Source organism: Sorex fumeus, unplaced genomic scaffold, assembly GCF_029834395.1.
Source record: "Sorex fumeus unplaced genomic scaffold, SorFum_2.1 ptg000080l, whole genome shotgun sequence".
NCBI lineage: Eukaryota > Metazoa > Chordata > Mammalia > Eulipotyphla > Soricidae > Sorex > Sorex fumeus.
In genome coordinates, this window is record NW_026606137.1 from 2,306,616 (window position 1) to 2,317,092 (window position 10,477).

General features: G+C 40.2%; 1 protein-coding gene across 1 annotated transcript in view; it reads left to right on the top strand.

Moving 5' to 3' along the window:
* Positions 1-5,547, top strand: part of TFAP2D (transcription factor AP-2 delta) — a 69,316-nt gene extending 63,769 nt beyond the window's left edge. Inside the window, exon 8 of the mRNA XM_056130625.1 lies at positions 4,574-5,547. Within this exon, the coding sequence (XP_055986600.1) occupies positions 4,574-4,793 (220 nt within the window). The 3' untranslated portion in view covers positions 4,794-5,547. The remainder of the gene's footprint in view (positions 1-4,573) is intronic.
* Positions 5,548-10,477: the final 4,930 nt, after the last annotated feature.

A 10,477-nucleotide genomic window follows, 5' to 3' on the forward strand; every position in this document is an offset into this window, starting at 1 on the left:
GTTCTCTCTCTCTCCTTTTGGGTGTTGTGGTTTGCAAAAGAGGCATTGAGTGGCAATCATGTTTAGTCTATAGTCTACTTTGAGCATGCTTCTCCCATCCTGGGAGGATCCTCTCAACACCCTTTATTTGGTGCTCCTTTCTCTATCTGAGCTCCCTTTTCCCCTAGCATGTGTGGCTGGCCTCCAAGCCATGGAGCAAAACTCCTGGTTCTAATCTCGGCCACTCTTGGCTGTTAGTCTCCTATTTTGTTACTTTATGGATCAACCTGATTTTAAAGAAACTTTCCATTACAGGGGCTAGAGAGATAGTACAGGGGTTAAAGGGTCTGCCATGCACGCTACTCACCCCATTTGATCCCTGCCCATCACATAGAGTCCCCTGAGAAATGCCAGAAGTGATCCCCAGACACAGAGTCAGGAAGAAGCCCTGAGCACTACTAGGGGTGGCCCAAATCGACAAACCAACTCACCGCATTATGGGGCCCGTGAGATGCTATGGAGGTAAGGCATGTTTTGCATGTGGCACCTTTGGCAGACTCTGGTTCCATATCTAGCACCATATCTGGTTCCTCGGAGCACCAGGAGTCGCTCCTGAGCACAGAATTAGGAATAACCCCTGAGCGTCACAGATGTACCCCACCCCTTAACTGACTTTAATTACGAAGTTCTGTTTCATTCCACTTTACTAGGTCCTCTCCCATTACTTGTAAATTTTTCAAAATTACCTAGCAACTTCAGCGTATATGCCTGTGGGGTTTTGCGGTGGCGATTGTTTTGGGGACCACACCTAGTCGTACTCAGGGCTGACTTCTGCCTCTGTACTCGGGCACCATTCCTGGCAGGACTCAAGGGACCATATGGGATGGAACAGGATCAGCCACATGCAAGGCAAGTGTCCTGTCTGCTGTTTTGTCTCCCCAGTGCCCCAATGCCTGTACTTTTCTCCAAAAATAGGAGTTTCTTAGACTAGAAAAATCCCAATTCCATTACTATATTATTATTATTATTATTATTATTATTATTATTATGACCTCTTCAGTGGTGCTAGGGGTCACTGGGGCTTCACCCAGTATTGCTAGATATGAAACCCGGGATTCAGTGCTTACCAGTGATGCCCTGTGGCCATTTGAATCCTTTTTTCAATCTCAGAAATAGTTACTTTTCGCTTTTTGAGTTACACCCGGCAATGCTCAGGAGTTACTCCAGGCTCTGCATTCAGGAATTACTCCTGGCAGTGCTCAGGTGATCATATGGGATGCTGGGAATCGAACCCGGGTTGGCCATGTGCAAGGCAAAAGCCCTGCCCGCTGTGCTATCACTCCAGGCCCCTCGTGGTCAGTTTTAAAGACTAAACTTCTTGAGAAGAAATCAGATTGTCTTAAACGCGACTTAATATACCAGCATAAGACCCTTCCCTTCCTTTCTGCACCCTATCTCTAAACCCTAGATTTGTTTCTGTTTATTTCTCGTCCACATTTTTGGAATCTGACTTTAGACTTAATTCTACAAGCCTAGTCATCAGACCCCAAAATAAAATCAAGGAGTCCTCTCTTAGGTCAATAGTTCCCCAAACTGGAATTCTCTCACCTTTGCCCAGGTGCCTCTTGGTGGATACTAATACTCCGCTGCTGACAGCAGGCAAGGTTGAGTAGAGTGTAGGGTGATGGTGGTAGTGTCCCATGCCAAACCTATTTGTTTCATTGTTGTTGCTGTTGACCTGTGGTTTACTTTTATTGGGTTTTAACATTATTTGGGTTTTTTTCTTCTTAAGACCAATCAATAAAGTTGACTGCCAATTTACAATAAGAGTATAAAGCACAAATTTTTGGAGATACATGTAACATATTTTTGTCACTTAAGATGGGGTTTCAAGAATAGCCGAGATCAGTACCAGGAGGATTACTCCATGGCTTAGAGGCCAGCCGGGCATTCTAGGGCAGCTCAGATAGAGAAGGGAGCACCAAATAAAGGGTGTTGGGAGGATCCTCCCAGGATGGCAGATGCATGTTGAAAGTAGACGATGGACCGAACATGATTGTCACTCAATGCCTCTTTTGCAGACCACAACACCCAAAAGGAGAAAGAAAACAAAAGGGAATGCCCTGCCACAGAGGCAGGGTGGGATGGGGAGGATGGGGGTGGGAGGGATACTGGGATACATGGTGGTGGAAAATGGGCACTGGTGGAGGGATGGGTATTTGATCATTGTATAATCGAAACCCAAGCACAAAAATTTGTAAGTCTACAACTGTACCTCATGGTGTTTCACTAATTAAAAAAAAAGATGGGGTTTATTCTCTGAAACCATCTCACTTCCCTTCTTCCTTAATTAGGTAACAGAGAATTTACAGTCAACAGACTAATTTCTTCCCATTGTTTTTTTCCCTCAAGCTCGAACTTCACAAGTTGATTTCCTTTGTTTTTAGTGGGGATGAGGAAATAATGTTACTCTTTTCTTACTATTATTCTATGGTCATATGTCATTACTTAGTAACAGGGGATGCATTCTGAAAAATTTATTTTTAGGGAATTTTTGCCATCGAATATATAATTTTATATACTTAAGCTCCATGGAATGCCTGTTGGGAACTCTGTATAGATGCAGCTCAATCTTGATTCAAATATTATCTGATTTATGACTATTACGTTTTCTCATCACTTAGACAAGTTTCTATCTTTTGACAGGAGCTCATTTTTATCAATGACGACGAACTAAGAAAATAATTTTTTGGCTTGTTTGTTTTATTATCATTCAAGGTGCTTTAAAGGGTGAGAAGAACTTAGATTAGATGAAAGAATAGGGAGTACAAACAAAGGTGGAAATCAGATTGGCCATCATCCTTTTAGGAATGAGAAGTACATAACTACTTCAGAGAAGAGATAATAAAAACTTAGTTATGTATACAACAGAGTATGTGATTACCAAATAACCATAAACAGAATTGAGGGAAGGAATCTAGGGATAAAATATCTAATATAGCATTTTTATCTTCTGCCACTGTTCAACAATTGCAAAAAATTAAATATGGTGTAGAAGTGATTCATTTAGGACAGTGCTAGTTTTCTTTTGGCTTCTCTCCTTGAGGATAAAGGATTTTTTGTTTGTTTGTTTCTTTATTTTGGGGGACCACCCCACTCTTGGCTCTATGCTCAGGGGTCACTGCTGGAGGGCTGAGGGGGATCATGAAGGAATGCTGGGAATCCAATCCCAGTTGGCCACGTGAAAGGCAAATGCCCTACCTGCTGTGCTATTTCTCTGGCCCCCAAGGATAAAGTTTTGAATGAATTTCAGTTTGAAAGTACTTTTAAATTTTGAACCAGCTTCAAACCATCATATCCATTTTACCTAGATAATATTTGCTCATGAAATGCATGTTTATTTGAGGAATGATATTTAGCCAATGGAAATTTATACAAAAGTAATATATAATTTCAGTATTAAATCTTGGGGCTGAAAAATGTTTCCTCAAGGCAAAAATCATCACCATTATCAACAATTTTGAAGATTTATCTCTAACTATTAACTTATTTTACATAAGTTAATAGTTTATTTTCTGTCTAAAACTGAAATTCAGCTTATCATTTCTGGTTTTTCTTCTTACTTTTCTATTGACTAAATAAATACCTCTCTCTCTTTTCTCTCTTTTTTGCATGTCTCTGTAAATAAGATATTCCAGAACAACTGCAGCTTACAGAATAGCATGATGTTCTCAGAAATTCTTTTAAAATTGTTCTATAATTTTATACCTTTCTTGTGTTATTTTAATAAATATTACGTTAATTATTTGCATGCATATAATCTCACTGAAAATTGAATATCTGCTAGGACAGACACTATATGCCTTCCATTTAGCAATCATCCTACATGGTAGACTGTGGATGTATTTTTTTTAAAGTTTTATGAAAATCAGTTTATTTATAACAAAGATGTCCATAGACACTAGCTATTTATAGTATTGTTTCATCGCCAAATAGATGTTCATGAATCAAGCACATAAGTCAAAAACACACAAGTAACACCAAGCTACTAAAATGTTATTAGAAACTACAGAATCCACAATTGCTTTTTGTCCTTATGTATTGAGAACTTATATAGTCACACTAGGATACGCTTATTGTGGATGTATTTTTTAATGTGGAGTTATTTTTATTTTAATTTACAAAATTTGCATAACGTCTTTCACATTTGCATAACGTCTTTCTCAAGGAGTCGTTTTTCTTAGCTGAATATCCCAAATTAGTTTTAGTTTTCATCTTCCATAATCTTTCTTCCAAGTCTTTGGTTTTAAGAGGAGCACCATCAGCATTAATAATAATGAAAAATGGGCACTGGTGGAGGGATGGGTACTTGATCATTGTATAACTGAGACCCAAGCACAAAAGTTTGTAAGTCTACAACTGTACCTCATGGTGTTTCACTAATAAAAATTAAAAAAAAAAAATAATGAACTGAAACAGAGTTGGAAGAAAAACCTGCGGAGCTGTTCTCAAATGAGGAGGGGGGGCATTTGTTACCTTAATTTATGCTGCTATTTTCTCATTTCTTTTTCACCCTCTGTTTTCTCATTCCCAGTTTGATCACTCATGGCTTTGGGACTCCAGCAATATGCGCTGCCCTGAGCACTTTCCAAACAGTCCTCAGTGAAATGCTGAACTACTTGGAAAAACACACTACCCACAAAAATGGCGGAGCAGCAGATTCTGGCCAAGGACATGCCAACTCGGAGAAAGCCCCCCTGCGGAAAACTTCAGAGGCTGCTGTGAAAGAAGGCAAAACAGAAAAGACAGACTAGCTACATCAAACAGAATCTATTTCCAGAGAGTCTTGCTGCTGATATTTTTTCTAATATATATATGTCATTGAGGGTGATTAATCTTCAGTGGACCAATCTCTGCCCTCCCCCAATCCTCCATTAAAAACAAAAATGGAAATGAAAAATTCAATAAAAAAAGACAAAACCAGAAAAAAAAACTAGAAAAAAAAAGGAAAACAGCAGTGTAACCATGTGATGAAATTGTCACTTTTTAATTTTTATGTTATGATAACCTTTTTGTGCACGTAATTTATTGTCCTGAATTATCTACATCACAGTTTTTCAGCACTTCTGGACTTGGGAGAGTCAGCACGTGGTTTTTCACATCTAACTGATGCACTTTCTTATCCAACTGTATAGTTAGGAATCAGAAAGCCTGCCCAAACTGGAATACATCACGGGTGCTTCCAGCACAAGTCTTTCTTAACTCCTCGTAAAGAAAAAAGAAAGAAAAAAAGAAGAGAAAAGAGTGCCTCTTTCCAATAAGTAGATCAAATTGGCCATCTATTCACCAATCAATGCTTCAGGAACTGAAAAAAACAAAAACAACCAGTTGTAAATCTTTGTCCTGTGAATCATCAGCAGTTCTAAAATTTTGGTCACCCCTGGCCCACTGAACTACCAGTGCCTTGGTGGTATTTTTAAAAATCCAGAAAACTCTGTCCCTTCTATGATATTACTATTCTTGTCTCACCCTAAGTCCATTTTGTTCGGCCCAATAGCTAAGAAAAGACTCAGCGTAAGACAGAAGAGATAAGAAATGAACTCTTTTATTCATTCTCCTCAGATCCCGACCTAAAAGTTCAAGGAAACAAATTGCCCTGAATAGGAAAGGCAGGGTGGAGACAGGAAAGGGTATCTGTGCCACTTTGGGGATCCCAGTGGAAAACAGTGACATTGTCTTGCCTGGAAAAACTGGGGACTAGGGACAGTGACCTTTCCAGCAAAGCATGCATCTCAGAGACAGAAACGCCAGGGAGCCAGTGGAGGCCCCTTGAATCACGGTGGCCAGTGATTTTTATGGTTAAAAATGAGAGTTGTTCTTTTTCTACCTTTGTGCTTCTCCTCTCTTTTCAATAGCTGTGTTCTAAGCCTTTAGAGGCACAGAAATATTCAGGTCTGTGTTCAATAAAGAAAACAAAAACAGAATGAATGATCAGAGACTTTTCCTTTTAAGATGCTTCCCTTTTTTATACTGGACTTCTAGCTTTGTTCTGCTTTAGTTAAGACACTGAAAAGAAGATCATTTCTGGTCCACAAAGACCCGGGGCTAATTAAAGTGAAAGTTTGGTCCACTGAACCAAGAATGTGTCAAGAAACCTGACTGGTACCACATTGTTATAACCTTTCTACTGTCAACAAATTTCAAACTTCTAGGCAAATAAAGATATAGGTCATTGTCTATGAAAAAATTTTAATATATATGGAATTCCAAACTAAGTTTTCATGAAAATATTCTCTGATTAACACAGTTTACCCACTTCCAAAAGTCTAATAGCTCTAAGGGGACTATTAACATTGTTCTTAATTCACAGTGTTTTTCTCATGTAGCGATCATAAAAACTGTGTTTATCTAACAATATTTCTTCAATTTTTTAGCCTTTATCTTCAATCTTGCACAGAACATAGAAACCAGAAACAATGAAAATTAAGATTTCTAGACTAAATTAATTTAACAGGAGACACTACGAAGGAATTCTATAATAAAGGGGATTCATAGCTGCACAGTAGAGGAGTTTAAAATGAAGAAATGTAAAAGTAACAAATTGTGATTTCATGTGTTTATCTAGCTCTTCTTAAAATTTTTTTACCATTATTTGTGACTTTAAAATCTTTTGAAATAAATAGAAAATCTGAGATTCTACTTTAGGTCTGGATTTCATCACAAATTAGTTTCCATTTTACATGAAATTTTGCATATTGTAAAATATACACTTGAAAAATATGAATATTTCAGTTTAATAAGTAGTAGGAAAGCTATATACAGATAATGTGGGCTACACATATTTCCTAAATGAAATTTCCACATTTAGCTTCCTTTTTTCCTTTAATTATTAACAATACACATGTATTTAATATGACATTTATGATATACATATCTACAAGGTACTTAATGTAGTTACATACCATGTCAAATATTCACCAATAATCAGATGAAAAATTAGATCTGGCTTATTATACCAGCTTACTTTTCTACCCATGGTTGTGACCAGTTGGGGTTCTTACACTTCAATAGGGTATTGTTATTCATTAACCTTGGGAACAAAAAGTATCACTATAATTGCAACGCGTATTATTTACCATGATTTAGGGTGTTTTAAAAACTTCAAATGGACAGCACCTCGTTTAACTTAACCAGCCATTAGGACACAAATGATTTGATGGGCTGGTCATGTTTAGAGTCAATATTTATTATCATATTCTAATAGACATTGTTAACATACCAACTTTTGCCTTGTATATAATAGGTACTCAACACTTTTTAAATAAATGAGTAAATGAATGTGTGTGTGTTCTTTGTCCAAAATGGGCCAAAGGACCTTTATCTTTTGCTCTTTTTCAATACTTAATGATTCATTAAGGTTTGATTCTTCCATGGTAATTTAGGAGTAACTATTTTCCTTTGAATAAGGGACTATTTTCACCATTGCATATTAATTTACAAGTACATCTATGCAATATTGAATAATAAAGAAAACTAGGTAGGTCTCAAATCTTCTTTTTATGGGGTTGGGGGTCTTTCTGTGGTCTTCAGGGGACCCTGGAACCTCCTCCCAGTGATTCTTGAATATCCAGGTCAGTGGTTGAATGTCAAGGCCTAAGAATGCAGGGCTGCTCGGCTCCTGAGATGCCAGGAATTTCCTGGGTCAAGCCAGCAGTGCTTTAGGGGCCATGCGGTGGCATGGATTGAAGTTTGAAACTGGTTGGTTGCATGCAAAGCATGCACCCTGACCCCTGTGCTATTTCTCTGGCCTCAGGTCTCAGAATGTCGATAAAGTTGAAGGTATAATCAGGAACAATTCATAGTAACAGTGAGTAGTGCACAAAACTCTGATTTTGAGTGTTTAAGTGGTAAAACAACCCAACAGCAATGCAGATTCTCTACTATAATCTCTCAGTCTTATATGACATTAACTATCAACATGAAATATATTTTTTTTTGCATTTTGGGTCACACCTGGCAATGCACAGGGGTTACTCCTGGCTCTGCACTCAGGAGTTACTCCTGGCAGTGCTCAGGGGACCCTATGGGATGCTGGGAATCAAACCCAGGTCGGCTGTGTGCAAGGCAAACGCCCTACCCGCTGTGTTATCTCTCCAGCCTCTTATTGTGAAATTTTATACTTAAGAAATACTGAGTCAGAACTTTACAAAAAGAAATGTTTAGAGCTATTTCAGTGGCCAATTTTAGTTATCGAATGACTTAATGGACATTACATCAAGAGCTATTGTCAAACTTAAATTTGGTATTCCTTAGAAAAATAAGGAATTCGACAAAAAGTGAATTCTGTTTGTTTTCTTCTCTTGAAAGTTCCAAGCAGCCAAAAAATAATAGTCCATTCTGCTCTCTTGGGGGAGGTAATCTCACAAATGGTGTCAGTAGGCCCTGAAGCCTTCTCAGTCAACTGAGAATAGTCAGCTAGCCCCAGTCAGTTGTGCAGGGGGTACAATGGTAATCCCTAACCACACGGTGTTGCTCTGATCCCGCATGGCCAAGGATTACCTGGGTCAAGCTAGCAATGCTCAGAACACCACGTGGTGCTGGGGATCTAATCAGAGCTGACTTCATGCAAGGCATACCCTTTACTATATCTCTGGCCCCATATTTTTAATTTATTCTTTAAGGCAGAATTTCTCCTCCCCTCCAAAAGTTTCTTAACAAACTTCTGATTGTGCTGCTTCCTGTGGGTTGAAATGCTGTAAGGCAGGGCCTTGAGCACTGAGCAACAGTTGTTGCCCTCCTTCTCTACTTCTTCAGAAGTTTTAAAGCAGGATAATTCTCCCTAATTTTGTACTTCCTTTTTTACTTTCCCTTGCCATATGTGGAGGGGTCGGGGTGAAGTTGGTGGGAGAGGGTTGTGGATGTTCTCTTCAGTGTCCAGGATAGAGGACTGAACATCCAGACCACATGTTGACGGTAAGACTGAAAGAAAATAAGAATTTCACCTTCTGTCCTGACACTTCTAAGATACTGTGTCATAGGTCCGGAGAGATAGTGAAGCTGGGGTTAAGGCCTTTGCCTTGCATTCCACCAACCCCAGGTTAACTCCCCAGCACTAGATATGGCCCCCAGAGTACCACCAAGGATCGCTCTGAGTACCAAGCCAGGAACAGTCCCTGAGCACCTATAGATAGAGCCCAATCCCCCTGCTCAATAGATATGGAGTGACTAGGTTACTAGATTATAAAGAATTCACTGTATCACTGTCCGCCCATTATTCATCGATTTGCTCAAGTGGGCCCAGTAACATCTCCATCATGAGACTTGTTGTTACTGTGTTTGGCATATCGAATACGTCACGAGTAGCTTGCCAGGCTTTGCCATGCGGGTGAGATACTCTCGGTAGCTTGCAGGGCTCTTCGAGAGGGGCGGAGGAATCGAACCATACTCTGCCGGGCCGGCTGCACACAAGGCAAACACCCTACCACTGTGCTATCGCTCCAGCCGCTATAAAGAATCACAAATCACAATCACAAATCATCCTGTTAATCGTCTATTGCCTCGAGCAGGCCCCAGTAACGTCTCCTTCATCCTAGCCCTGAGATTATATTCAAGGCTCTTTAGGAGAATGAGACCCATCATTGTTACTGGTATTTGGCATATTGGGTATGCCAAGGGGAGTTTGCCAGACTCTGCCGTGTGGGCAGGCTACATTTGGTAACCTGCCAGTTTGTCCAAAGTAGGAATGAGATAATACGATGTCATAATAGGATGTCACATGGCCGTGAATGCGGCCGGGCGGTTCCGGGAGCTGGATTTTATAGTCTCTGAGTCTTGGCCGCTGATGGGATTACACGGTGCCAGGGGGCCAGTTGGTGGGTGTGACCCCCGCCTACTGGAATTCGGAGGATCTGGGTGGAGGATGCTCGGCCCAAATTCGAGTAGGCTTGGAGATCTCGGCCCCAGAACCCGCGTGACTTTGTCCCTCTGCCAGTACCTTCATGTGTGCGGAGAGTGATCTCAGCATGGTGGTGGCTGGTCCTGGAGGTCTTTGGCAGTCTCCTGCCCCTGCGCCTGACTGTCCTCGCCGCCGGGGCCCCTTGGAGGGGAGCGGGTTGAGCTTTCCTCCCCGCCCCGACCAGGTCTCCGGTGGCCAAAGACCAAAGACCTCCTATAAAGAATTAAACAATATAATTGTTTTCTCCTGTATTTTCTTCCTCTTATCCTTCTTTGGAAACATTTTCAACTAATTTCATTTTTTTTTCAGTTTTGGGGCCACCACTGGTGGTCTCCAGGGCTTACCCCTGGCTTTATATCCAGGGACTCCTAAATGGGAGAGGGGGAGTGCCGTTAACTGTTGTATTATTTCTCTGGTCCATTCAAATTTTTTATTTTTTTTTTATCCTGGCAAGCTACCCGTGACATATTCAATATGCCAAACACAGTAACAACAAGTCTCAAAATGGAGACATTACTGGGCCCGCTGGAGCAAATCAATGAA